Source organism: Danaus plexippus, chromosome 12 (genome assembly GCF_018135715.1).
Source record: "Danaus plexippus chromosome 12, MEX_DaPlex, whole genome shotgun sequence".
Classification (NCBI taxonomy): domain Eukaryota; kingdom Metazoa; phylum Arthropoda; class Insecta; order Lepidoptera; family Nymphalidae; genus Danaus; species Danaus plexippus.
In genome coordinates, this window is record NC_083545.1 from 4,405,694 (window position 1) to 4,430,760 (window position 25,067).

General features: G+C 29.3%; 5 protein-coding genes across 6 annotated transcripts; 3 read left to right on the forward strand and 2 right to left on the reverse strand.

Moving 5' to 3' along the window:
• LOC116772629 (farnesoate epoxidase-like) lies at positions 1 to 6,509 on the reverse strand. Its single transcript, XM_061522287.1, has 8 exons — positions 6,099 to 6,509; positions 4,465 to 4,690; positions 3,329 to 3,509; positions 2,922 to 3,018; positions 2,161 to 2,347; positions 615 to 732; positions 308 to 446; positions 1 to 231 (listed from the first exon to the last, which is right to left on the reverse strand). The coding sequence occupies exons 1-8, from the start codon at positions 6,121 to 6,123 to the stop codon at positions 50 to 52; spliced, it is 1,155 nt and encodes a 384-aa protein (XP_061378271.1). The 5' UTR covers positions 6,124 to 6,509; the 3' UTR covers positions 1 to 49.
• A 2,530-nt stretch (positions 6,510 to 9,039) lies between these two features.
• LOC116772362 (purine nucleoside phosphorylase-like) lies at positions 9,040 to 14,459 on the forward strand. Of its 2 annotated transcripts, none has more exons than XM_032664528.2 (6): positions 9,040 to 9,282; positions 10,971 to 11,083; positions 11,764 to 11,942; positions 13,126 to 13,368; positions 13,717 to 13,860; positions 14,014 to 14,459. In XM_032664528.2, exons 1-6 carry the CDS (start codon positions 9,188 to 9,190, stop codon positions 14,212 to 14,214), a joined length of 975 nt encoding a protein of 324 aa, XP_032520419.2. In that variant the 5' UTR covers positions 9,040 to 9,187; the 3' UTR covers positions 14,215 to 14,459. The 2 variants fall into 2 exon arrangements, with proteins under 2 accessions (XP_032520419.2, XP_032520420.2); XM_032664529.2 differs by having other exon boundaries at positions 10,971 to 11,065.
• On the reverse strand, positions 14,446 to 17,273 carry LOC116772363 (epimerase family protein SDR39U1). The gene is made up of 5 exons (XM_032664530.2): positions 17,057 to 17,273; positions 16,781 to 16,985; positions 16,438 to 16,672; positions 15,444 to 15,677; positions 14,446 to 14,989 (listed from the first exon to the last, which is right to left on the reverse strand). The coding sequence occupies exons 1-5, from the start codon at positions 17,079 to 17,081 to the stop codon at positions 14,783 to 14,785; spliced, it is 906 nt and encodes a 301-aa protein (XP_032520421.2). The 5' UTR covers positions 17,082 to 17,273; the 3' UTR covers positions 14,446 to 14,782.
• A 365-nt stretch (positions 17,274 to 17,638) lies between these two features.
• On the forward strand, positions 17,639 to 19,300 carry LOC116772480 (tRNA-splicing endonuclease subunit Sen34). The gene is made up of 7 exons (XM_032664685.2): positions 17,639 to 17,802; positions 17,881 to 17,967; positions 18,040 to 18,175; positions 18,272 to 18,387; positions 18,459 to 18,569; positions 18,662 to 18,811; positions 19,018 to 19,300. The coding sequence occupies exons 1-7, from the start codon at positions 17,751 to 17,753 to the stop codon at positions 19,212 to 19,214; spliced, it is 849 nt and encodes a 282-aa protein (XP_032520576.2). The 5' UTR covers positions 17,639 to 17,750; the 3' UTR covers positions 19,215 to 19,300.
• A 1,595-nt stretch (positions 19,301 to 20,895) lies between these two features.
• Positions 20,896 to 22,679, forward strand: LOC116772481 (programmed cell death protein 5). The gene is made up of 3 exons (XM_032664687.2): positions 20,896 to 21,074; positions 21,391 to 21,499; positions 21,895 to 22,679. The coding sequence occupies exons 1-3, from the start codon at positions 21,009 to 21,011 to the stop codon at positions 22,107 to 22,109; spliced, it is 390 nt and encodes a 129-aa protein (XP_032520578.2). The 5' UTR covers positions 20,896 to 21,008; the 3' UTR covers positions 22,110 to 22,679.
• Positions 22,680 to 25,067: the final 2,388 nt, after the last annotated feature.

Consider the following 25,067-nt stretch of genomic DNA (forward strand, 5'->3'; position numbering starts at 1 on the left):
TCTTGTATGTTATAAAAAAAAATTAAGTCACAAACAAAGATTGCATAGTCTAAAACCTTGGTTCAAATACTATTCCGAATTCCTTAGCCGATAAAGTCACACCATCAATTGGCTCGGGACACGGCATCGGATCTCCATCCGGTATTTTGAGATTGAACCTTTGTAAAATGTGAACTAAAAAAAGGAACAATTCCGATCTCGCCAGACCTTCGCCGATGCATCTTCTTTTGCCTTAAAAAAAATATTTGCTAAATAAAATTAAAAGGATCTCAATTTAAATGTGAAGTTATTAATAATATTTAATTACCACTTCCGAAGGGCATAAAAAAATCATTTTGAATGAGATTCCCTTCTTTAGTAAGGAATCTGTCTGGGCGGAACACTTCAGGATCTTTCCAATATGGACCGTTATGCAGATCGTGTATTGCCAGTAAAATAAAAGTACCCTTTAAAGAGATTTTGTTCAAGTGTTGATAACATAATATATAAAATAATAAAAGTGAAAAAAATATTATTTCTATGAGAAACTTTTTTTTAATTCAATATTATTTATTAGTATCATAAATTTAGTTTTATTAATTGTCTTTAATTTTTGTGTTATAATTTATTCATACCTTTGGTATAACATATTTTCCGATGCGAGCATCCTCAAGTGCCATGTGTGGGATGCCGACTGCCGCCACACTTGATATCCGAAGACTTTCTAATATAACTGCTTCAGTGTATACCATGCTTAAAATACAGATAATATAGTCTTTTAAATATCGATATACGTTAGTCTCCTTTTTTTGTTGGGAAAAGATAATTTCATGACATTTTTTATTAGTAAATGTACTTTATTATTCTTTATAACTCTTTGTATTAGTGGGGACAAAAATGTTGGCATTCGTGATTGTCGCATACCTTTAATTACCTTTACTAACCATTACCTTTATGGTACGTGTGGAAACTATTTTAGCCTCGAATAGCTTTTTAATTATATCAGGTACATGCTCCATACTGTTCTTGCCAGCATTTAATGAGAAAAAATGTAAACATACTAAATAATGAATAAAACTAATATTTTCGGATTACTAGGTGATATTTAATTATTTTAAAAAGTACATACTACTACTACAGCTAACTTTCTGTTACTTTGCAGCTACCGTGATCAGGGACAGACGAGACCCCGTCTCGTTTGCCCGTGATCACGGTTTTTAAAATAGTTAAAATAATAAAATAACGTGTAATAATCCGAAAATATTAGTTTTATTTTAAAAAATACTCCCGAAAGTTTTATACATCATTATACTAAATTATATTTTTCATTTATGATATCGTCAGGTTTGTTTAAGGATATTTGTTTTGTGCATTAGGAACAGTGTTCCAAATTTAATAATTAAACAAAATAACGATCGTGGTGGTCTCCGCTAGAATGAGTTAAATTGACGTGTTTACAATTAAAACTACATGGTACATGCAATAAAAATAGGTCACATTACATGAAACCTTCTTTAAAATTCGACTAAAATACCGTTCTTAATTAATAAGACATTAATTACAAAATAAATATTCTTTCTTATCTAAAATTTCATTTAGAAAGAGTCAAAGTCTAAAGTTTAATAACATTCCAGCTATAAATATAAAAAAAAAATTGTTTTTTATTTTTAATCTACCTTTTATCTTAATGACTTAATTGTCATTTTAAATAACAATTGACATTAACATTTAATTTTATTTATAAACACCTCAGCATTATAAAACCAATAACTCATGTTGTTCGATAAGTTTTTTATCCTAAGTATTGTACTTCTAAATGTTTTTTTCATAAAACTGGCTGACATTCAAGGTGCAGATAATAAAATTTAAGTTCAGGAACTTATAATAAATATGTTATGGGTTTTCATTACTATTTTTTATGGATTAACTGCTTTTACATTTAAGCGTTCCTTAAAGCTATTTATAATATTTTTAAGTCGATATTTCATCTTATTTTTAATTGATTTGGTAGTTATATTGAACTAAAAAGTGTTAAATGCATACGAAACTCAAACTGCAAATATTAGTGTATTCAATTGCATTGTCGTATATAATAAATGTAAGTCTGCATGCGTGTGTATTAAATATAAGTCTGTACGTGTGTATTAATAAATTTAAATAACATTTTTTTTACATTGTTACCTGGATCTGTGACTAAGCGTTGGCAGTCGTGACCGTCCTATTTCCGCGTCAATCTCCTGTTGAAGTTTCCTTTGTATGCTGTCGTTTCTAACTATGTGAAGCAACATGAACACTGCTGTGTTGTTGACTGTTTCCACTCCCGCTTCGAGGAGATCCAGACAGATTACCTGGAGTTCCTCATCGCTGGCTGTTTTAACAATACTTTGACTTAGCAGTAAACAAATATAATTTTGTTTTTATCCTTATTTAGATGGACACAGAAATTACTGTTCGTCAGTCTACATTACAGACTTAGTTTACTTTTATATTGCGACGAAATGGTTTCAAAGAAAACCATTTAAACTGCAAATGATGTACTAAGAAACAAACACTTCGTCCTCCTCGTGAAAATCTTAAAAAATTAGTACGTTTTTGATGCGGTGGTTGTATTCAAATAAATAAGTATTATTTTAATTACTATACGTATGGATTATGAGTTGTTGTTTTTTTAGTTATCTTACTTAATATGTACTTGGTCCTCGGGAATACAATGCTTAAATCTAAGAAGATTGAGATTTGACATCAAATGAAAATTATATTATTTTGTTTTAATAAATAATAAAGCAAAATCACACAAGCGAATGTCATAAAAAATTACAATGTCATCAATAAATATCTATCACGAGTAATGATCGATAGGCACTGCAAACATTTTCTCGTATAGTTTCAATTGGACTCATTGAGTATTGTAGACAATTGTAAGAGTTCCAGAATGTACCTACTTGGCGAGTTATGTTCCATCGATTCTATCAGGAACACATCGATGACGTCTCGCGGCTTGTGTACGTCGATCGTAGCCTTGTGTTCTTCTATTGTGTTCTAAATTTAAATTTAGATTAGATTTCAAGTACAAGACGCCTTGTGGATTTGAATAGACCGGGTTGATTAGAAAGTTCATGTTATTGGTAGTCATAATCATACATTTAATTCGTTATTTAAATAAATCGAACTGTTTATTACATCATACGTTTTATGTTTTCGTTATATCGTTATTATATCCGATACTAATATTTTTTTTGCGACAAAGAAGTAATTTATTTAGGAAGGCTATATTAACTACATTCTAACGTTATACATGTACCTGTCTCTGTCTCTCTTTATTTTTAACAAATTCTCTGATCTAACTTACCTTTAGAAAATCGTACAAGGTGTTATGAATGTTTTTCAGTTCAGTATATCCAATTAAATTTGGCATTATGAATCTTAGGAAGGGTAAGAAATTTAATATACCCCCACTCATGTCGGCTACTTTGAACGATTGGGTTATCAAATTGCAGAGAGATAATAATTGCTTATCTTTTAAATTATATCTAAAAAAAAATAATAGAAAATCATTTTAAATTGTGAATTTTATTCTGTTAATTTTAAATGTTAATTTGGAGAAAAAAAAATTTGAGCTGTTTTTTTTATAACTACTACTGGTTTTAAATAGATTTTATTTAATTCATTCCATTAATTTAAAAAAAAATTAAACGTTTTACATCTTGTAATCTATAAATTCATTCAAATCGTCTACGTCGATACTGTATTATTTTAAGTACGCAATTATATATAAAGGTTTATAGCATAAACCTCCTTTTGTGCTGTAGGGTCGGTGATTAAATATATATATAAAAATGTATTAGGGTTTTTTTAAGACCGAATATTCAGTGTGCTTCTGCATTTATGCTTTACCTGTTTCCTTAACCTACTGTGGAATAAGTCATAAGAGGTATCTAACATGCAATGAATAATTAATATCAATCAAGCAATTAAATTCTTAATAAATTCTTGTATATATTAGAAGTAAGAGGACATTGGCTGTATCACAGATGTCGATTTTTATAAAATAAGTTCGTGTCTCTAGAATAACAAAATAAACTTATACCATCAATTTCTTTTTATCTTGATGATGTAACTATCTATTTCGGTAAAAGATTTTTTTATCATCAGCTGTTCTGATTGAGGGTAGATAAAAGATAATATTCATTTAACAATAACCTTACAAATGCATTATATATACGACATTTTTTTTTAATTCCAACACATTTACTTATTTATACCCAAACTATTAATGTTTTCATCTTAATTGAAATTACTTTGTTTAAAAATTCATTGCAGTTTTAAAATGTTATGTTGTTTTGTTAGTGTTTATTATAAGATATGAAAGAAGACGATCTAACTCTTTGAACTGCATCCTATGAAAATATGTAAAAAAATTATGCAATGAAAAAATATATAATTTTAAAAAAATACGGCGTATAGATAAAAACCCCTTTGTATTACCTTTTCCCTGCAACCAATTTCCACAAAATATTCACTATTGAAACGTCAAACATCCGATTAACAATTATGGTTGTTCCAGCATCTTGTAATCTCAAATTGATGAGAGCTTTGCACTCTTCACTGATAATAGATTCCATGGCTCGGGAACCGTAGCCAAAATTCTTTAAATATTTTAAGACTGTACGTCTCGTTCGATTCCATACTCGCCCGTCGGAAAAAACGAGCCCTGAAATTTGTTAAACTTATCGAAATTTATCGAAATACAAATACGAAATAGTTACTATCTTTGTTATCGATTTTCTAAGTAAGCAGTTGGTAATCAAGCCATTAAATGTTTGTTTTATTATTTTAATGACGTCTCTATTATGAACATTTATTACGTCGTTATAATAGCCACTATACCTAGTATGATCAGCACAAGTTTGCTTCCTATACGAAGTTTTTCCCGTATCACATTTAACAATAAATACATTTATACTATAATGTGCTAAGATTTATGAATAAAACTGTCATTGCTGCGTTTTTTTTTATGTGAAAGGTGGCCAACGAGCAGACGGCCTCCTTGATGGGCAGTCGTCAGTTCCAACCTTAATTGTTGAGGAAAAGGGAGGTGTGGGAATAAGGAATGTCAGGAAAGGGTGGGAACAGGGAAAGGACAACCGATTCTTTCACTCCTCGGACGAAATGCAGTCATTAATGACTCACGCCGATTTTCTGTGAGAGGGTGGTACTTCCCCGGTCGAGCCAGCCCATGTTTGAGTTGTAATTATTTGACCACAGCTAGGCTATACCACCTATGAAGTTTGTAGTGTGAAATTGCAACCATGAGTTAACGATGGTATTGTTTATTATTATTGATTTTGATTGAGGGGCATCCATTAATTATTTAACGTGAGGTTTTTTGACTTCAGGCCCTTTCAATCCTGGCTATACTTAGATTTTTGATTTGACCGCCCGCTCTTTATACATGACAATTAGTTCCACTCTAGTTGTCACAGTACTAAATAAATAAAAATCATACAGCCTCAAGGTGTCTTCAAATTAATGTGGATTTATTTCAATTTTAAATCTAAGTACATAGTATGTTTTTTTTTGGGATGTGAATAAAATAATATATTTTTTTTAAGTTAACGCTAGTTTTTCAATTATTTCCCTTTATTTAAATAAAACTTCATGAGATTTTAGTCGATCTCTTCCCCTCTATTGAGTTCACGTAAGTTATGTATATTTGTGTGGAGCTTATGTTATTTTTTAGGTTAGCATATGAAATTATTAAAAATAATTAAATAGTAATTATGTAACAAATTTAATCATAGCTCATAAACTATTTTATCTGTTTATATACATATCTGTATATATAGTTTAACGAGATCACCCTGTACCATTGATAATTATATACATTTAAAAATGTATCTTCAACAACGGATATTAGTGGAAAATAGAAACCTTTTCACGTTTATAATAGAAGTGACGAAGATATTCAACTTATACGTTGCAATAAAAAGTATTGATGCAATTACAAACATTAAATAAAAAATCTAAAACAATGTAAACGGAAAATAATTCGATTTTAATGGATCAGAAAAAATAAAATAAAATAAAACGGAATCTTTACTGCAAAAAAATATTCTTACCAATTTTTTTTCCAAATGATCTCATGAGGTAAAAAAATCCATCAGGCCTCCCATCGAACACATCCCGGCTCAAGACATCTTTTATTAACTCCTTGCCAGATATAATTACGATATTTACAAACCCTAGACGAAGACCCAGAATATTTCCATAAATATTTGACCAATGTTGCCATACTTTATGGTAATACTTAACTTTTCTCACTTTTAGCCAAACTGATAGCAGATTGCCCACGATTGGAATTAAAGTTGGACCTAAAGAATGTTTTATCTCTTATATTTCAAGAAAAAAAAAATAAACTACGATTTGATTCTCATTACCAACCTGGAGGGTAATGAAGCGGTTTTTGTATGAGGTCTTTTATGATTATTAAAAATAAAATAAATATGATTAAGGGCCACATCTCTTACGGTGAGACAGAAAACACTGAGAGACTAGGAGTGTAGACTGCTCAGGATTTTGAAGATTAAATCTCAAGGCTTGCGTAATAACATTAAATATTCATTTGTTATATTTGAGTATAAGTAAATTTAAAATATAGTCTCGTTCATAAGGATAGCGTGGGTTGTAAAAAAACTCGTAGAAAAATATTTTACTTTGTTAAATGTCACAAATTAGTATTTTGTAAAAATGAGATTTTGACATGCGATATGGATTATTGATTTAGGATTTTCACGAGTATTCATTTAAATAAAACTAATAATTTCAGATAACTATAAATTTCATAGTTCATCTCGTCTCGAAAATTTTATCTCGTCTGCCCGTGATCACGGTTGTTGCAAAATAACCGAAACGTGGGGAGTAGTTCGCAATAACAAAATAACGCATTGTAATCCGAAAATATTAGTTTTATTCGATATGAACAATTAAAAAAAAATTCTGATTATTAACATAACAGTATTATTGAACCTGGTAGCTCTGTGTCAGGCTCTCCAGCTTTTTTCACCCGTCGTATTCCATCTTCTTCCTTGCTTTCAAAAAACTGTGTCCTTTTCTCCTCCTCACAATTCTTTGTCTTTGCTTATTTTCTTTTTTCATTTACCAATTTCTTTTATCTCAAGCGTTTTGATTTCGCCTCACCTAAATATTACTTTCTAAGTTTTTTAATTTTACCGTCCTCCTTACTTACATTCTCACTGCGGTCTTACACGTGTTCTATTTTAATCATGTCGCATACCCTTCCCCTGCAAAATTTTTCCTCCTATTTTCCGTCTTCTCTATAGTAATATGTTATTTTATTGATTGAGCGACATAATAATCCATAGTTTTCCTTCCATGAGTTTCAAACCACCCTATAACTACCGACCTAGTTAAAACTATCATCTTTGGAAACTTCTCCCTTTAGTGAGTTGCGTGCATAGCAAGAGTAATTTACCTGCCTTGCTTATTAATAAAATGTTATAAGTCTCTAAAAAAAGTATTTTAGCAAGAAGTTATTATAAGAATAATTGGCTTTTCTTTGTATAGCATAGAGTTTTTAAAAAACTACCTGCTTGTGTCAGGTTAGACATGTTTTTGGAAAAAATGAAACACACGAATGCAATAACCTTGTCTTCCCACCTCTGCTTGTCAGCATCATAAGTGGATATGTTATAAAGTTCAAATGTGATTTAGTTGATAACTAGATCCAAAAAATTGTATTAAATTCTGGTAAACACTACCTTTGACCCAGCTAAGACCTTAATTGGAGTCAAAATACTTATCTAAACCACTTTTTAACATATACTTATCTACATAATACTTATCTAAACAACTTAGAATAAAATACGTTTGATATGTGCATATCTTCGAGGCAATTTATTTGCATTAAACAAGAAGAATAAGGACAGCGAGAAAAAAATGATTTAAAAAACGGTTGCTCATAGGAAATATATTGAATATTTTGTACAAAAGAAACTAACGATTTGCTGGAAAACTTAATATAACTATTATGGACAACTTTAAGACCTTTTAAAAAATTCAGGGGCGTCAGAAGATCCTCATAATAAAACATCTATTGAGATAATACGAAGATGTTGGAATAATAATTTAAATGAGCTTAAATATAAACAAAATCCTAATGGTCAATGAAATATCATATTAGGAGTTTTATTTTCAGTGTAAATCACTAATAAATAAAATCATTGTTCCTGGGCGATAATTTGAATTTTTATAGAGATCGGAATTTGGATGGAAATAATTAAAATTTAAGTAATGTTGCAAAAGTGGTAACATATTCAATGTTGTAATTTTTTTTTCTATTCATACAGTAACTAACTAAAAAAAATATATCATATGTCAAAAAATATGATAAAAATATTTAAACACAGAGTCGTAAAAACATTTTTAAGTAAAATTATTTTAACCTTAATTTTATTTAATTACTTACTGTCAACAATAACTCAACTTCTTTAAAAAAAATAATAGAATGAATACAATTATAAGTAAAAATATTAAATTATAAAGCAGTTGAAAATATAACGATAATATTAGATAGTGTAAAATATACTTATTATATAATAGCTGGTATTTCTTTCTCGAAATTATTACAAACAATACAAACTTGAGCTAAATAACTTATTCATTTTCAATTGTAATGAAAATAATCGTTTCGTTTTCATGTATTTTTTATTATAATTATATTGTTTCGCAATAAAAACTTCACACGAAATTATGCGGCTTATTACGTTATGCGCCACGGAACCCCAAGATTGTAAAACGAACTTGTACGGTATTCTAGATTTCTCATAAGCAAAACTCTTATTTGGCTGGATTCCGTTACGTCATATTATTTAATCGACGTTTTAACGTCACGCGTTACATGAAATAAATCTAGTGAATTGTATCACAATGTTTCGATGTAATGTTATTATGTTATTTGAAACTACACAAATAATGTTTTTTTTAATATATATATATGTATAAAGATAAGGAAATTTTATATAACAGAGGTCTCCTACAGAGTTCGCTTATAACTTACATGGCCTTACTCGAACTAGTTTATATAAAACTGTCCGAGAGAATAAGATATCGCATTTGACGTTACGTTATCGACCATAACAGGCCGATCGATTATAACTTATCGAAAAATCTGAATAATATTTGTGTAGTGATGGCTCCAGTGAACGCTGATGTTGTTAATGGTAGCAAGGTGACTTCACCGGTCAAGAAAACACTACCCGAAGTTGAAGACAGCAATACAAAAAGGTGCGTCAGTCATAGATTTATTTCATACATTAAAAAAATTGTTTCTAAATTACAGTAACACTTGACGCGAATGTTTCAACGAGGGTTAATTGAAAATATTAAGCCGAGATATCAATTGTTTTGTGAAATAATTGGAACGTCAACAGTTATTTAACTGTTTATTATGATAAGACCGTTCTTTAATGATACTAACCATTTTTGTTTCTAGAAATACGTTGATAACTTCGTAAATTGAATAATCTTTTATACACCTATTGGACGATTGTTTGTAATTTAAATTTTTGGTCACAGATTCAGAATAATAATATACAAAATTTGGATTTTGGCGATTATATATAAGAACTTCTTTTTACTTTTTGTAATATTTTTTTAAAATATTGCATATTCATATATTTTTTTATTACACAAATTAATGTCAATTATATAGTAGTATTTATTTTTTTATTGGCCTGTTCGAAGACTTCCGCTTTAATTAATACCATCTCCATGCATTCGAACAGAGATCATTTATCATCTGCAAAAACATTAAGATTTCTTCACTGTCCATCATAAATAACGTACAATTATCTATATGGCCTTTACAAAAACGTGTCTTAGACAGGTTCGTAAAAACTATGTTATTTTCAGTCTCGATGTAAAACTGGTATTGTATGGTAACATTTTTCTCGTTTCATTTTAGCAACGACATTCAAATTAAAATTATTTATTATTCAGTCTTTATAAAAAAAAAAACTTTAGTCTCAGAAATTGATTTTTAATACTATACCATATATCTTTTTTACGTAAATTTATTGCTTAAAAGTGCTAATAGTAATATTGAATCTGCTTGTCCGCGTTCGTGTTTCTTTCATATTATAATCCAGCTGTATTCAAGGTAGTGTGAATAGGCTGTTACTAATATAGTACGTTCACCACCTGCTCACTACATCATTACCACCAACGAACGAATGGAATGACAGTCCAACATTAGGCAGTCGAAAATTACACACACACACACACACATACTCACACACACACATATAAATGTATAAAGCACGTGACTAAAACAATAAGCCTTTATTAAATTATGGCAATGACTATAACTAGAAAAGTCTGAAATTACTTAAAATAGTAGAAAATTTTAGCGACTTCTTTTTTTTTTGGATGTGTTGACGTTTTTAATATTTGGTGTTTGTTATTTTTCAAATTGCTTTTGTTATTATCAATGCTTTATCGAATAAGATGTAATTCAGATAATAAAAACATGCAAGGAAATTCACAGACAGGTATTAAAAAAACTATTTATCCTCGTACATTACGTAAAATGTGTTTTAAACTTGTTAGCTATTTATTTATCTTGTGAGTCATTTTTTGTTTCCCCTTAGCTTAAATATCAATGAAAGATTTGATAAATTTTATGAACAAAGTTGGTGAGAAAAATAAAGGTTATATGAATGTCTCGAAGGATTTTTATTTTTATTTTCATACAAGAAATATCCTTTTCCGTCCTTGAAATATTAAAATTAAATAAACCTTTCATTAAGCGCGTTATTTAGTAATATGTAATGTGGCCAAAAACATAAAGAAATTGACTATATCAAAAAACAAACAATCTATAATCTATTAAAAATAAGTAGTGATTAATACTTTTGTTATTACTATTATTATTACTTTTTTCAAGATTGTTATGTTAAAAACTATTGTTTCAGATATTCATACGAAATGCTTGTGGAGACAGCCAACTTCCTCCTATCCAAAACGGATGTGCGTCCCATCATTGGGGTTATTTGCGGATCTGGGATGGGTTCGTATTGGAACGAGGGTATATATAGCAAAATTATTAAGCCTTAGTCTATTCACGTTTCATTCAAAGAGTAATTAAATTTTACGTGTAATACGCAATCAGTTATTATTATTGCACAGGTTCTGATGCAATTTCTTGTTGTGAGTGTCAGTTGTTTTTATTTCATTATTGATTCCAAAATACAAATACTATTTATATTTTCCTCTACATAATTGAAATTTTACAACACAAGCTATATGTAATTAACGTACTCTAGACGATAGTGTTCATATATAAATAAAATGTTTTATTAATGAATACGAAATAAACACATTTACTAATTTATATTACAAAAAATACATATGGAAAAATTCTAAACGTGAGAAATATCTTTGGTAAATATCAGTGCTAGCTATGGAAATATACTTAACCATAATCGTGTTGAAATAACTGTGACTTCCACATAACTGACCTAGGGTATCATTATTTATAAGCGATCTTCGTGAGAAATAGCTACTAAACTTGTTTTGTCCGTAACCCTTCGCTTATTATATGAATAGTTTTATTATTTCTACATAATTTTTGACAACTACAGACGATACTACCAATCGTATGATTACAGTAAATAGTTTTATTATTGAATAAACATAAAATGGAACTTATAGAAGTAATGATTGTTTAAATTCGTACAATTTTTACATTTCGTATTAATTTTATAGGTTCACTGGCTGAGAACATCGCGCAACCTGAATGTATCGCTTATGAAGACATACCAAATTTTCCTATCAGCACGGTTGAAGGTCATCACGGAAAACTAGTTTTTGGGTATATAGGTGAAGTTCCGGTTGTTGCTATGCAGGGCAGATTCCACTATTACGAAGGATACCCCCTTTGGAAGGTTTGTGTTTGATAATTTTTTAGTTTCGATAGTAACATCAACCTTAATACTTTGCTTTTTTTTTTCTCATTTTGTCCTTTTGGACTGGTTAAGATCTTAGACCATGCTGCCTATCATTAGTATTATTTGTCTACATTAATTTTAATCAGTTTAAAGTAATACTTTTTCTTTATCGAAAGATGTAATCTATCAACAACAAGTCTTACTTTTTTAATAAGATCGAATCACGAATGTCTTTAATTAACGTCATGTTTTTTTTATTGAATAATCGCTATTTTTAGAATATACGACATGGTATTAATATTAAAAAGTGGTCTGCATAAATGTAACCAGAAATAAAATATGTCATTATAATATCATTATACGAAATATGATAAAAAGTTTAGAATTCCTTTAAATAAAGAACAGGACATTATAAATAGTCGGCCATCTTGTGTATTAAAATATGTTCAAAAAAATATATGTATTAAAAAATCATTTTTTTATCAACAAAATGAAACTGAATATAAAATTGAATGTCGACAATTACAAGATTTTAATGGAATGTCTATGTGGGTGATGCAAAGTTACTTAGAGGTGTCTCGGTCCCCAGTGGAGAGGTTATCAATGATAACTCCAAACGAATAAATCATATTTTATCATAACAGCCGGGTATTAAATGAAGTGGTAATAGTGAGTGTGATATAAAAATAACTATGGTGACAAGTTGTCATTATTTTTTACTATCCCATATTATCATTAATATCATAATACGTTTGGAATCCTTCGGGTTAATGACACTAGATCTAACATAATAAACCAATTTTAGTAATGACTTAAACCGGTTAGATTATTGAACAAGTTCAGATTCGACTTTATAACACGCTATGGAATTTTTGGACTCTTCATTATTCTAATGTAATTATTACATTTTAACAGAGTAATGAAATACATGACCTTCATAAATTATTAAAAGTTTTCTGTTATGGAACGTGAATCATTTCTTTGTCTGCAATCACAACCAGCTTAGAACATAATTAAATAGTTTTGTAAATATTTGTAATTACTAGTACTTTTGAGAATTAAAGATGTTTAAGACTTAAAAAAAAACTTTTTAACAGATTTTTTTCAACCTTGTTGTATACAATTTTCAAAATAGCTAATGTATGTTTTATTAATAAGCATTCAACTTTTTTTTTCATAGTGTTGTTTGCCAGTACGAGTTATGAAACTCCTTGGAGTAAAAGCTCTGATTGCGACGAATGCAGCGGGAGGTCTGAATCCAAATTACAAAATTGGGGATGTGATGATTGTGAGAGATCATATTAATATGATGGGTTTTGCTGGAAATAACCCTTTACATGGACCTAACGATGAACGCTTCGGTCCACGATTCCCACCAATGAACAAAGCCTATAATTATGAGTTCAGAAAAGTTGCTAAAGAGGTTTGTTAACGGATTTTAAGATACACATACATAAGTAGTATTAAAGTTACATATGCCAACAATTCTTATAATTCTACAAAAGATATACTGTGTTTTTAGCATATCAATTGTTCGTTTACAATTTAATAGTAACCTTGGGTTATCTTAGGGTCACGAACGTCAATGGAATTTTATTAAAAGAAGAAAAGATAATGCAAATGAAGATACAGAACACAAACATGTTACTTATATTATCTATGTTAATATATCTAAAAATGAATACAGTAGTTAATAAATTCGGGTTTGTGGAACTCAAAGATGTTTGTAAACCGATGATTTAAAATCGATATAATAGATTATTGTTTTCAGGTGGCTAAAGAATTAAATATCGATAACATAGTAAGGGAAGGTGTGTACACATGTTTAGGAGGACCGAATTTTGAAACTGTAGCAGAATTAAACATGTTGAAAATGCTTGGGGTGGATGCGGTTGGGATGTCTACTGTTCATGAGGCAAGTTTAATTATATTAATATTTTATGAACCTCTAAAACAGAATTTAAAATGCATTTCAAAGTGTTTTAAAGTGTATACCACAATAATGTTAAAGAAATAAATTTTTAGGCTGTATCAATGTATAGTATAATAATTGTCTTTATTTTTCTAGGTCATAACAGCAAGACACTGCGACATGAGCGTCTTCGCTCTGTCTTTAATAACGAATGAGTGTGTTACAAGCTACGATCATGATGCTGAAGCTAATCACGAGGAAGTTTTGGACGTTGGACGTATGCGCCAGGGCATACTTAGGGACTACGTATCGAAACTAGTAAACAGATTCGTAAAATATTTACCTCAAAACCCTTGAATCCGTTTTGAAAGTGACCTTGAGAACTATTTTGACATTAACTCACTATTTTAAGGAATATGTGATTTCAATATTTTTATGTTAGAATCTAATATTGATTTACTTTATAAGGATAAACGATTTTCTTGTGCTGTTTAAGTTATTTTAATAATGATTAAGTTATAGAAACTCGAAGAGATGTTAGTTTTGATAAGCTGTAATAATTTGTAATACAGGTAATAAATGATACGATTATAATTTCTCTACTTATTTATTAATTTTGTTACGATTTCATTTCTTATTTCATAACAATATATATATATTTGACATCAACAACATTAAATTCTTTCTATATATAAGAAATTTTATTATTTCGTTGTGTAACAAAAACTCAATTAACATATAAACCAAACAAGTTTGTACTTTCGAGGCGCTAATAATAAAATTTTGCTTTTTTGTATCGCTCTTAATTTAACCTTGACGGTATACAATATTTATAATACATTATTGCCGCCTTCATATTTTAACTGAGAACTTATAAATAAAACAAAATCAAGTTTTGTTCGATAGTTTGGTGGGATTTTGTAATTTAATTTTTTGAGAATAAATGTGCACATTCAGCGCAAGCTTCGTCTATTGTGCAATATTTGTACTGGAAGCCGTATTCTAAAGTTCGTTTTGGCACGACATATTGACCTTTTGTCAACATCATAGCCCTTTCTGGATTCAATAGGAGGTTTAACGAAAATTCTGGTACAGTGAAGAATGCAGGACGTGACAAGGCTTTAGCGAATGACTGAAACAAATATTATATATATATATATATGTAGCTGAAGACATACATTGTTGGGAGAATTTTCTTGGATTACGAAAAGAATTTCAAAGTTTAGGTACCTATTATAGAAATTTAAAAGGTCGAATCTACATATTATTTTTTTGCCCGCGACTTCGTTCACGTGGCCTTCGGTATTAGGTACTGAGAGAGATGAATAATAATGTGTGCACAAAAAAATAGATATGTGAAGAAACTGGCAGCTAATTCCATCATGTCATGTGACAAAAAAAATAAAACCGTTATTATATGTTCCCTGAAACTACAAGAAATAATGGAATTTCCAGTGTATATCCTTCGTCTCGGCTATAATATAGTAAAGTTTGATTAAAATCCCTTGATTACTTTTAGTGTGAAAGTTGTATGTATATATATATATTAGTATTTTCAGTATATGTAGGGTATACATATAAATTACCTTAGTAAATTCTGCATTTGTAATAACCTGAGGAGCGACACCATTTAAGACTCCTTTGACATTTTCATTTTCTATGGCAAATTGTATCAGTCTAATGAGATCTTCTATGTGGATCCATGGCAGGAACTGTTTCCCGGATGCTATGGGACCACCAAGTCCAAAGAAAAATGGTACTATCATGTTCTTTATCATACCACCTTCACGACCAAGTACAACACCTGAACGTATTATAACCTGAAAATATAAGGTCCATGAACTTATTGTGGTTTATTTAAGGGATGAAATTAACCAAAAATTAAAATTATCCATTTTAAATGTGTGTATCTTCTATGTATCAATTTTATATATATGGATCGCATTAAGTAATAAGCATATATTAAAAGGAAATTATCTTTCTAAATATTTTACAACACAAGAAAAGACCTCTAAAACAGAATTATGGTGAGTAATGAGTTTTAAATATTTCCTAGAAAGTACAAATGTAAAACTACAAAACTACTATATACTAACATATTAAAATTACTCAGAAAAAACATTTAGCTACATGAATGTTTCGAAATATCTAATATTTAAAACACTATTGATTATTGACATAGATAAGTCTGTAAAATCTGTCAGTTTAGTTGCATCTTAAAGAATATTATTAAATTGACTTTCGAACAGATAGGAATAACATCAATGAAGTACAATGTTACATATACATAATAATTTAATTAATTAATGAAAAGTAATTGAAAAAACTTAAATGTTAATTATAACAATTTGGAAAATTTTTAATACCATGAACTCTTTGTAATAGAGAAACAGGCTGACAAGTTGTTGACCTTTATCAAACATTTTATACTTGATGACAATGATAAAAATCTCTATTAATAGGTCGAAATTTTTATGGTCTTAATTAAGTGTTGCAAGTTATATAAACTTTTAAATTGAATAATTTACACACGTTGGCGCAATACATTAAAATTTATTAAATTTCTATAAAACCTCTTACCAGCCTTACGGGTGGGTCAACTGTTGCAGCTTGTTCCCATTCAACTAGCAATTTAGAGAAAAAGTCATTGCCTGTTGTAGGACTTGATTCATCATACTTTATAGTCTCTGATGGCTCATAAGCACCTACTCCGGTGATCAACACAAATACTCTAGGTTTATCTTGGCTTTTGTTAATAGCACTTGCAATTGCCTTTGTTGTATATACTCTGGATGTTTTTACGTTTTGTTTAAAACTGAAATTAAACAAAGTTACGTATACGCATATGTTTTTTTTTATTTATCGGACTTGAATAAAGAAGCCTCAAGAAGAATCAACTAAATTGTAATTCCATGTAACATACCCTGGTGTCCACATTTTAGTAAAATCCATGAATTGTTGACCTGCCAGATTTACTACAGCACATGTCTGTGAAGGCAATCCCGAAGTCTCCAAAGCAGACCAGGAAATGTTGTTGGCACCCGGCATACGAGATATGTTCACCACACAATAGTTGTTAGCTTTTAAGAGACTATTTAAGCGAGTTCCGACAAAGCCCGTGCCGCCACCTGAAGTTAATTGTTGGATTAATACGAATTACTGTATATTAATAATTGCATTTATACAGTATTGTCTTTACCAATCAAAACTTTTTTAGCCGCCATAATCCTTGAAAGGTTATGTAATGTCTATTATTTAACACTATGCTATTAATTCTTATAAATTATAAAAGTATGATGTATTTTCTATTTATTTTATCGAATTATGTTTATTCCTTTACAATTTGATATTGTTTAGATTTTTTCCATATTTTGTATTTACCGGAACAGCTGTTAGTGACATATTATGTATAACGATGTCATTTTAAATGTCTCACCATTTTTCGTTTTACGCCTGTATTACTTCTTACACTAACATGTAAAATGAATAATTAAATTATTGAAAAATATAAATTTAAAGAATTTAAAGCAATAGTACTTCTATTTTATAAAATAACATTATTTTTTCTGAGTTCACATAGTAGCCATGATTCTATCGTTAGATAATGTAAAAATATGAATATTCTGCAATTATGAAAAATTAAATCTTCTTTATTAACATGAATTTTGAATCAATAATTATGGATAATAGATTGTTATTTACTTCTTAATCCTCTTGACTTTTTTCAATCTGACTAAGTACATAATTAGTGCTTTACAAATACCTAGTCAGTACTCAGTAGTTACTGTCAACTGTCAGTGTGTCAACAATCGACTATAAATTGATTATTTATTATTTTTGAAACTCTATTTATTTTTTTGCAAATGAATTCTTAAACCTAAGTGTAGGCGACAATGATTCCCTTATATGTCAATAAAGGCGTCGCTTATGTTTGGAATGCTGATGGTATGTCTTTAGATTATAGAGAAAATACATTTCCTATATTTTTTCTTTTAAATTGAAATGCAAACAATTTTTTTTTAGATTGGCATACTCTACGAACTACTCATCGAATATGTGGTGCTCTAATAGGATCACTTCCCCCGTTTCCTCGCCAGAATGATTTTCAAGGTTCAATATTTATAATTAATTTGTCGAAAAATTCAAGACTTGATCTCTTTAACAATAATAATTTTGTAACAGGCTTACCAATGGCTTTAATGTCAGTGGAGGCTGCGTTTTTAGTTGAAAAAGGTATCTGTGAGCTAATAGAATTGCCTAACATCAATGATGAACTATCTCCAGCACAGAAGCAACAGATAAAAAAAATGGAAGAGGGGTATTTATACTGACTATATTACATGTTGTAAATCATATTGGAATAATATTAAACATTATTTGTAAATAATAATGATTGATGAATAATTTTCAATAGAATATTTAAAGATCAGAGCAAAGCCATGCATAAGAAAAGAGTAGATCAGATGTCACAGAAGATTGATATAATTGTTGCTGGCAAAGTACAGAAACTAAAGGCCAAAGGAAAAACTGGCAAGTGAATTTATATAAACTTTGTTAAAGTACATATATGTATTTCAGTTGATAAGATGGTTTTATTACAGATCTTGAAATTGACAAAGAAGCTTTATTAAAGGAGGAAATAAGTAAATTACCGATTTTGTCACCTAATTATGCCTTGGTACATTTACCAACTGAACATTACATAGATACGGGTGAGTTTTTAATTTTGTATAAAAACCAGAACATTTATACGTACATATATGTGCTAAGTATATTATAATCAATTCATAAATGTCATTTGCAGTGAAAAGAAAAGTGCAAATAAATATTCTACAACCAAGTATTTTGGACCAAGTAGGATCTATTCACTATGCAATATATAAAGACTTATGGGAGAAGGGGCATTACATCACTAATGGTTTAAATTTTGGATCAGAGTTTCTTGTTTATCCTGGTAAATCATCAACTCATTAAAAATATTGTTCTTAATATGTGCTATTGCCTTAATATTGCAGAGTTAGAGGTGTCTTATAAGGATCTAATAAACTGTGGCATGTTTTGAACTGTTCAATTGGTTGAATATGCAGAATTTATTTGGACATATAAGAATATTTTTATCAAAGTAGAACTCAATTAAACAGACATACAAATTCTTTTCAGGAGATCCAGTGAAATTTCATGCATCTTACATGGTGCGATGTATCAACAATTCCAAACAATGTTTTCAACCGCCAAGTTTGGTTGCATTCGGTAGACTGTCAGTGGCAGTTAATAAAATGGCTGTACTTGCCTATTGTAGTGATTACGGTAAAGTTGAATACCAAACGCTACAGTGGCATGACAGCATTAATGGTTAAGCTATTTGTCTGTGTTATATTATGAATGTGTATTGTTTGTGAGCTCTAAATGTGCATGTATGTATAAGAATATTGTATTATTTGAAGCAGTTTATTTTTTCAATCTACCCATATTTTTTTCTTTTCCTACTATGCTAAATATCCTGGCTATGAATCTACTTAAATGATTTCCGGATAAAGTGTAGTCATGCATATTTTACATTTAACCCAACATTTCTGTTACGTAAAGGCAGACGAAATGTAAATGTCATGCAATATGTAAAATCATAGTTTCATTAAAAGGTCTACTCGTAAAATCTTAGATGTCATAACAAATCTATTTTTAAATCTCTCATATGAAGGATCCTTGTAGTTTTTATAGTGATTTTTTATTTGCTACCAGTTTCTAGACTGTCAGACACATTTATACGTTTTAATGTCCTTTCAAATAATGTGATTTTTTTTTACAATTTTCCATTAGTCGAGCAATGTAGAAATGTCAGAGAACAGGAATTAAATTTAGTAATAAATAATAATACCATCGAAGTCTCAACACTTGTTTCTGGTGGGGTATTAGTGGGGGTAGGTTTTATAACTCCTAAAATGATATAGACTCGCTTAAATTGGTTTTTAATTTAGACAATTAGACTTCAAGTGAGCAGGCAGTAAAAAAAACGGTTATCGAAGAGGCTACGAATAATTGAGTTATATAATATTTTTCGGGAATAGTGGTGATACTCCCACCATGGTTCTGAGACCTAAAGATATAGATATTATTTTTTTTGTATTTCTAAAGGGTTTTATTTTGAGTCGGACGAACCATTTAGCCTGGAATTGAGATCTGTGCTAAGAAATTTCACCTTAATCACCCAATGGTACACTTGTGCTTTTATAAGATATAATATTAATGTTTGGAATTACCAGTATTCTAGTAAAAACTATACCTTTACACTTTTCTACGTGTGTATGGTTCTAGTGCATGGTTTACTAAACATAGTTCTAAGTAGTAAAGTACAAACGAGATGAGGCTTTATTTTATGAATCAAAGTTATGTATATATAAAATTACTTCGCCGTCATATTGTAAAATACAACAGAAGTTTGTGACTAACTATCAAGGTCACAAGTGTAAATACTAAACAAAGGATAATTTAGAACGGACTCTTGTGGTAGACCTTTCCAGATCATTCTGGAAAGAGAGAAGTACTGGAATAAAGAATGGTGATTATGAACTCAGTTAACTTAGTCTTACACGAATCTTTCAGCTGATTTGCAGTTTCTGTCTTAAGCTGATTCAATATCTAGGAAAGCATCTATTAGATATTGACCTTTGCTGAACGTTACTCGAATTTCAGTTGTTACAAGTTTACAACACCTATACTGTATACTATAACAAAACCGTTTTATCAAACAATTTTTGGTTATGTCCTTTTAATAAGAATTTTCAGTTTGAGGATACATTTGTCAGTCAATATGAATGAGGGACGGATTTCTATAAAATAGAAAAAATCTTCGATATTTCGCATCATCTGCAACAAATCCTTTATCAAGACAATGATTTATGAAAATAAGAATAAATGTTTAGCGTTATTGTTTAAATTAGTAATAAAAGAATAGGGAATAGTCAGGAAAAACTTTATACCAAATAAAACGTTATTAGCACTCCTTTTTATTTGTCAAACTAAAGCTGGTGTCAAGGAAATTGACAACCGATGTCATTTTTGTTTTCTAAGTTATCGTTATTTCTTTTCTTTAAGACTGAATTTCAAGTTTTTTCTTTTTGATTTATTAAAAAGACGCTAATAAACACTTTAAAATGTCTGACCCAGAATTAGAAAAAATTAGACAACAGCGTTTGGCACAATTACAGGCTCAACATGGGGTGAGTTTTATTTTTAGTGTTTGAGGTTATTGGTATTCGATTACCACTATATAAGCTTAGCCTGACGATTACAATGATTCATGCTTGAAAATTATCCCTTAAAATATATTAAAAACCAATTCATAATCTTATTTAATATTCTTATTAAAATAAAACTATTTTTTGACATGATTGAGTCACTACAAACGTAAGCACATATGAATATTAAATGTATATAAATAACTATTAAATAACATAAAACACAAAGAAATACAAACAGATAAACTAATTTCATTGAAAAAAAGTTTAAAAATATAGAATACTTGTTATATTTCAGGGTGGTGATCCAAACCAAGCCAAAGCTCAGGAGGAAAGGATGCGGGCAATGGAAGAAACTAAACATTCAATTCTCGCACAAGCACTCACCCAGGATGCAAGAGCTAGATGTAAATTTGTTTTTAGAAATGTACACAATCTATTAGAATACATCCCCTATTATAAGATGCCTCTATATAATAATGAAATAGTTTAAAGATCCTCATGACACTTGAATAAAATGTGTATATACTTTTTTCACACTGGCTGAATAGATTATATATATTCCTGCACCACCCACTTTACTTTTATGAAGATAAATATTCTATGATAATACATTTTTAAATTTAAATAAGAGTAACAAACATCATTTGTGTTAAAGTTATGAAACATGTATAATAATGAATTATCTTCATTAATGTTAAAATTATGTACAATTGAAAGTGAAACTTATTGACATTATATGGAATAATATTACATTCATTATTTCAAATGCACTTAATATATTTGTACAATTTAATTGCAGTAAACACTATTAAACTGAGCAAACCAGAAAAAGGTGCTATGGTGGAAAACATGATCTGTAGAATGGCTCAAATGGGCCAAGTCAACACCAGAATATCGGAGAAGGAACTTATACAATTGCTTGAATCTGTTAATCAGCAGATGCCCAAATCAGCGAGCACAGTTAAATTTGACAGAAGAAGAGCAGCCTTGGACTCCGATGATGAAGGTTTCTAGTGAACACTAAATGTACATCAGATTTATATGATGTGCATATGATTCCAATTTTACAATGCTTCTTAATGATCTTCAATGCTGAATAAGATCATTGGCATAAATTTATTTATAAGAATTAGGTTCTATTTATTATTAAAATATCTGCAAAACATTACACAGCACTCAGTTAGTTCACTTAGAATTCTGATATATGTTGCAATATACAATTTAAAAACATTGCTTTATTAAAAAATAACTGAATTTAGTGTAATGTTTTTCTTTTAAAAAACATTTTTTATAAAAAGAACTACTTGCTAGTTAATGTGTTGCCGTACAACATAAACTTTTTTAAATTCATATGCAAGCTGTTGTATACTCTATACAATCTTGTACACTGTTCAGTTTCTTATAATTCTTATTTTGTGTTGAATGTATTTAACATTTGATTTTATTACTGAACAATTATTGTTATAATAAATTGTTAACGCTAGACTAGTAATTATAAATAGTGAAGTTCATTATTTTGCATAGTACAACACTTGCAGCGGGCTTCAAACTTTCATTCAATAAAATTAAAAAAACAAGAATGTATGCCGTCTTTATTTATCTCTACACCTACATAGTTAATCTTCTCTCCCATATTTAGCATAATGTTCATGAGATAAAAAATTAAATATATCTATGTTATTATGAAATCATTTAAAACTTATTTTCTAGAAGCAAATGATAAAACGGCGATTTTATGAAGCAGAATATTAAAACTTTAATAATAATACGCGATTTAACTAGAGACATTTTCATCTGGTTTGCCCGTGATCACGGTCCCTAGTGTAAACTGTAGAGGTGGGCGATTATGAGAGATACTAATGAAATCATTCGATTATGAAAATGTCTCGAGATATCTCGATTATAGCAGTTGGTAGTCAGTCACAAGTCGAAAGTCTTTTGCACTTATATAGGTACTATTCAAAGTCTGACACTGAAAATATTACAGAGTACAAGTGTTCTAGAGTAATCAAATAATATAAAAAGCGTGCAATAAGATTAACGTACTGTTTAGGAGCAGGAATATAATAATATATGAGGGAAATGTTTAAATAAATAAATTGATATATTGACTGTTGCATCACAACATATTTTTGCAAATATTCATTTACATGTAAAATACAGTCAAGTACTTTAAAATATGACTGTATTTAATGTCATTAATTTGTTCTTTACATGTTTAAACCATGTTTTAGTACATTGAAGATTATTTAATGTAAATTTTTATTAAGAAACAGACTGACTCTGCGGGACAAACTTGATAGCTCAGTTGGTTAGTTAGAGCATCGGCACTAATCGCTTAGGTCGAGGGTTCAAACCCCAACCGGTGTCAGTGGATTTTTGAATTTCTCATGAAATGTTTTTACATTTATTAATTTGGTTGGTCTTTATCACAGCTATATTAATACAAGCTCAAAATGTACCTATTCTGTTGCGTTGTTCTAATATCTAAAGTAACGTTTAATAAATAGCGACAGGCTAATAATAGGTAATTGCAAGACTTGAAAGACTCTTGATGCAATAACAAGACCATACTAAGACTGGCCAAGTCTCATCTTGTTATTGCATTTGGGTAACACTACATAAAATATAAATGACAAAACTGAAAACACGATAAGTAGTTCTTGTTACTAATATCATTCGATTATGAAAACATATTAGTTACTAATCCCATAATCAATTATCAACATTAGAAAGACAAAATAAATCGATTATGCTGATATCTCATAATCGCCCACCTCTAGTGTAAAGGAACCGAAACGTCGGGATTATGCAGTAATAAAATAGTTAAAAACTTGATGTTTAGGAAGAACTTATTTTCATTTAAATTCAAATATTTTTTTGTATTCCATCTCAATTTCTTATTAATTTATTTTATAATCAAAGTTTTAGCGTGGTTCCATAAGACTCAAAATTCACTATAAAATTAATGTGTAAGACAAACAAAATGGCGACGATAACTTCCCTTGCCGTATAACTTTAACCAACTTGTAGCTAAATCTGATGATGAAATTAAAATACATATTTAGTTCGAGATTCTAAAATTTCTAGAAGGGCAAAGTGTCAATGTTGGCCTCTACAAAATATATTACACTTTAATATATAACCATTTGTGATAATAATAATTATTAATTAGAGATTATAGGAGATTAAGATATCCTCACAATGTCCAAAAAAAAAACCCCACGAAATAAACACTAAAGCTGTTAAATCAAAATAAAATATTCATTTCAAGGACTTTTAAATTGGCATATATAAATTGTATTTTGGAATTATATTACTCCAAGTGTGGTATCATCTAGACCCTGTTACCTGATAGAGATTTTATATAATTACGTACATTTGATCAGCTTAATTAGTTGATAAAGGAAGAAAACAACTTGATTGATTATGAAAAACAAGGTGGCCTACAAACTAGTATTTATGATGTTCAAAATATGAATATTTTGAACAGCTTCCAGCTTTTTGAAGTTTAATATGCTGAAATTTGGCAATAAAAACAAAAATACAAATACTTCTTGTTTCCCATATGAAGTTGTTAGGTATTATGCAGGAATCGTTCAATAATTAAGTTTCATTATTTGTGACAGTTTATACAAAGAAGGTTTTAAAATAAATATGGTGAAACTTTGCAAATAAATGTAAATACTGAAAAGGAATTCATTTGAATTTAAATGACAGAAAAAGAAATAATTGTGTTATATAAAGTAGCTAGTAACGAATTTAAAATCACTGAAAACAATATTTAAAAACGACTAAACTTGATACTTTTAGAAATATACCTTCAAAAACAAACAAATATAAATATCATTTCACGGAGAAATCATTTCCTTTCAACTTAATAGCATAGTTTGTTGTTTCTATTGTAAGCAATTATCTAAACTCCTTATTTTTTTAGGTTATAGTAGTAATCTAGATGAAGTAGGTATTCAA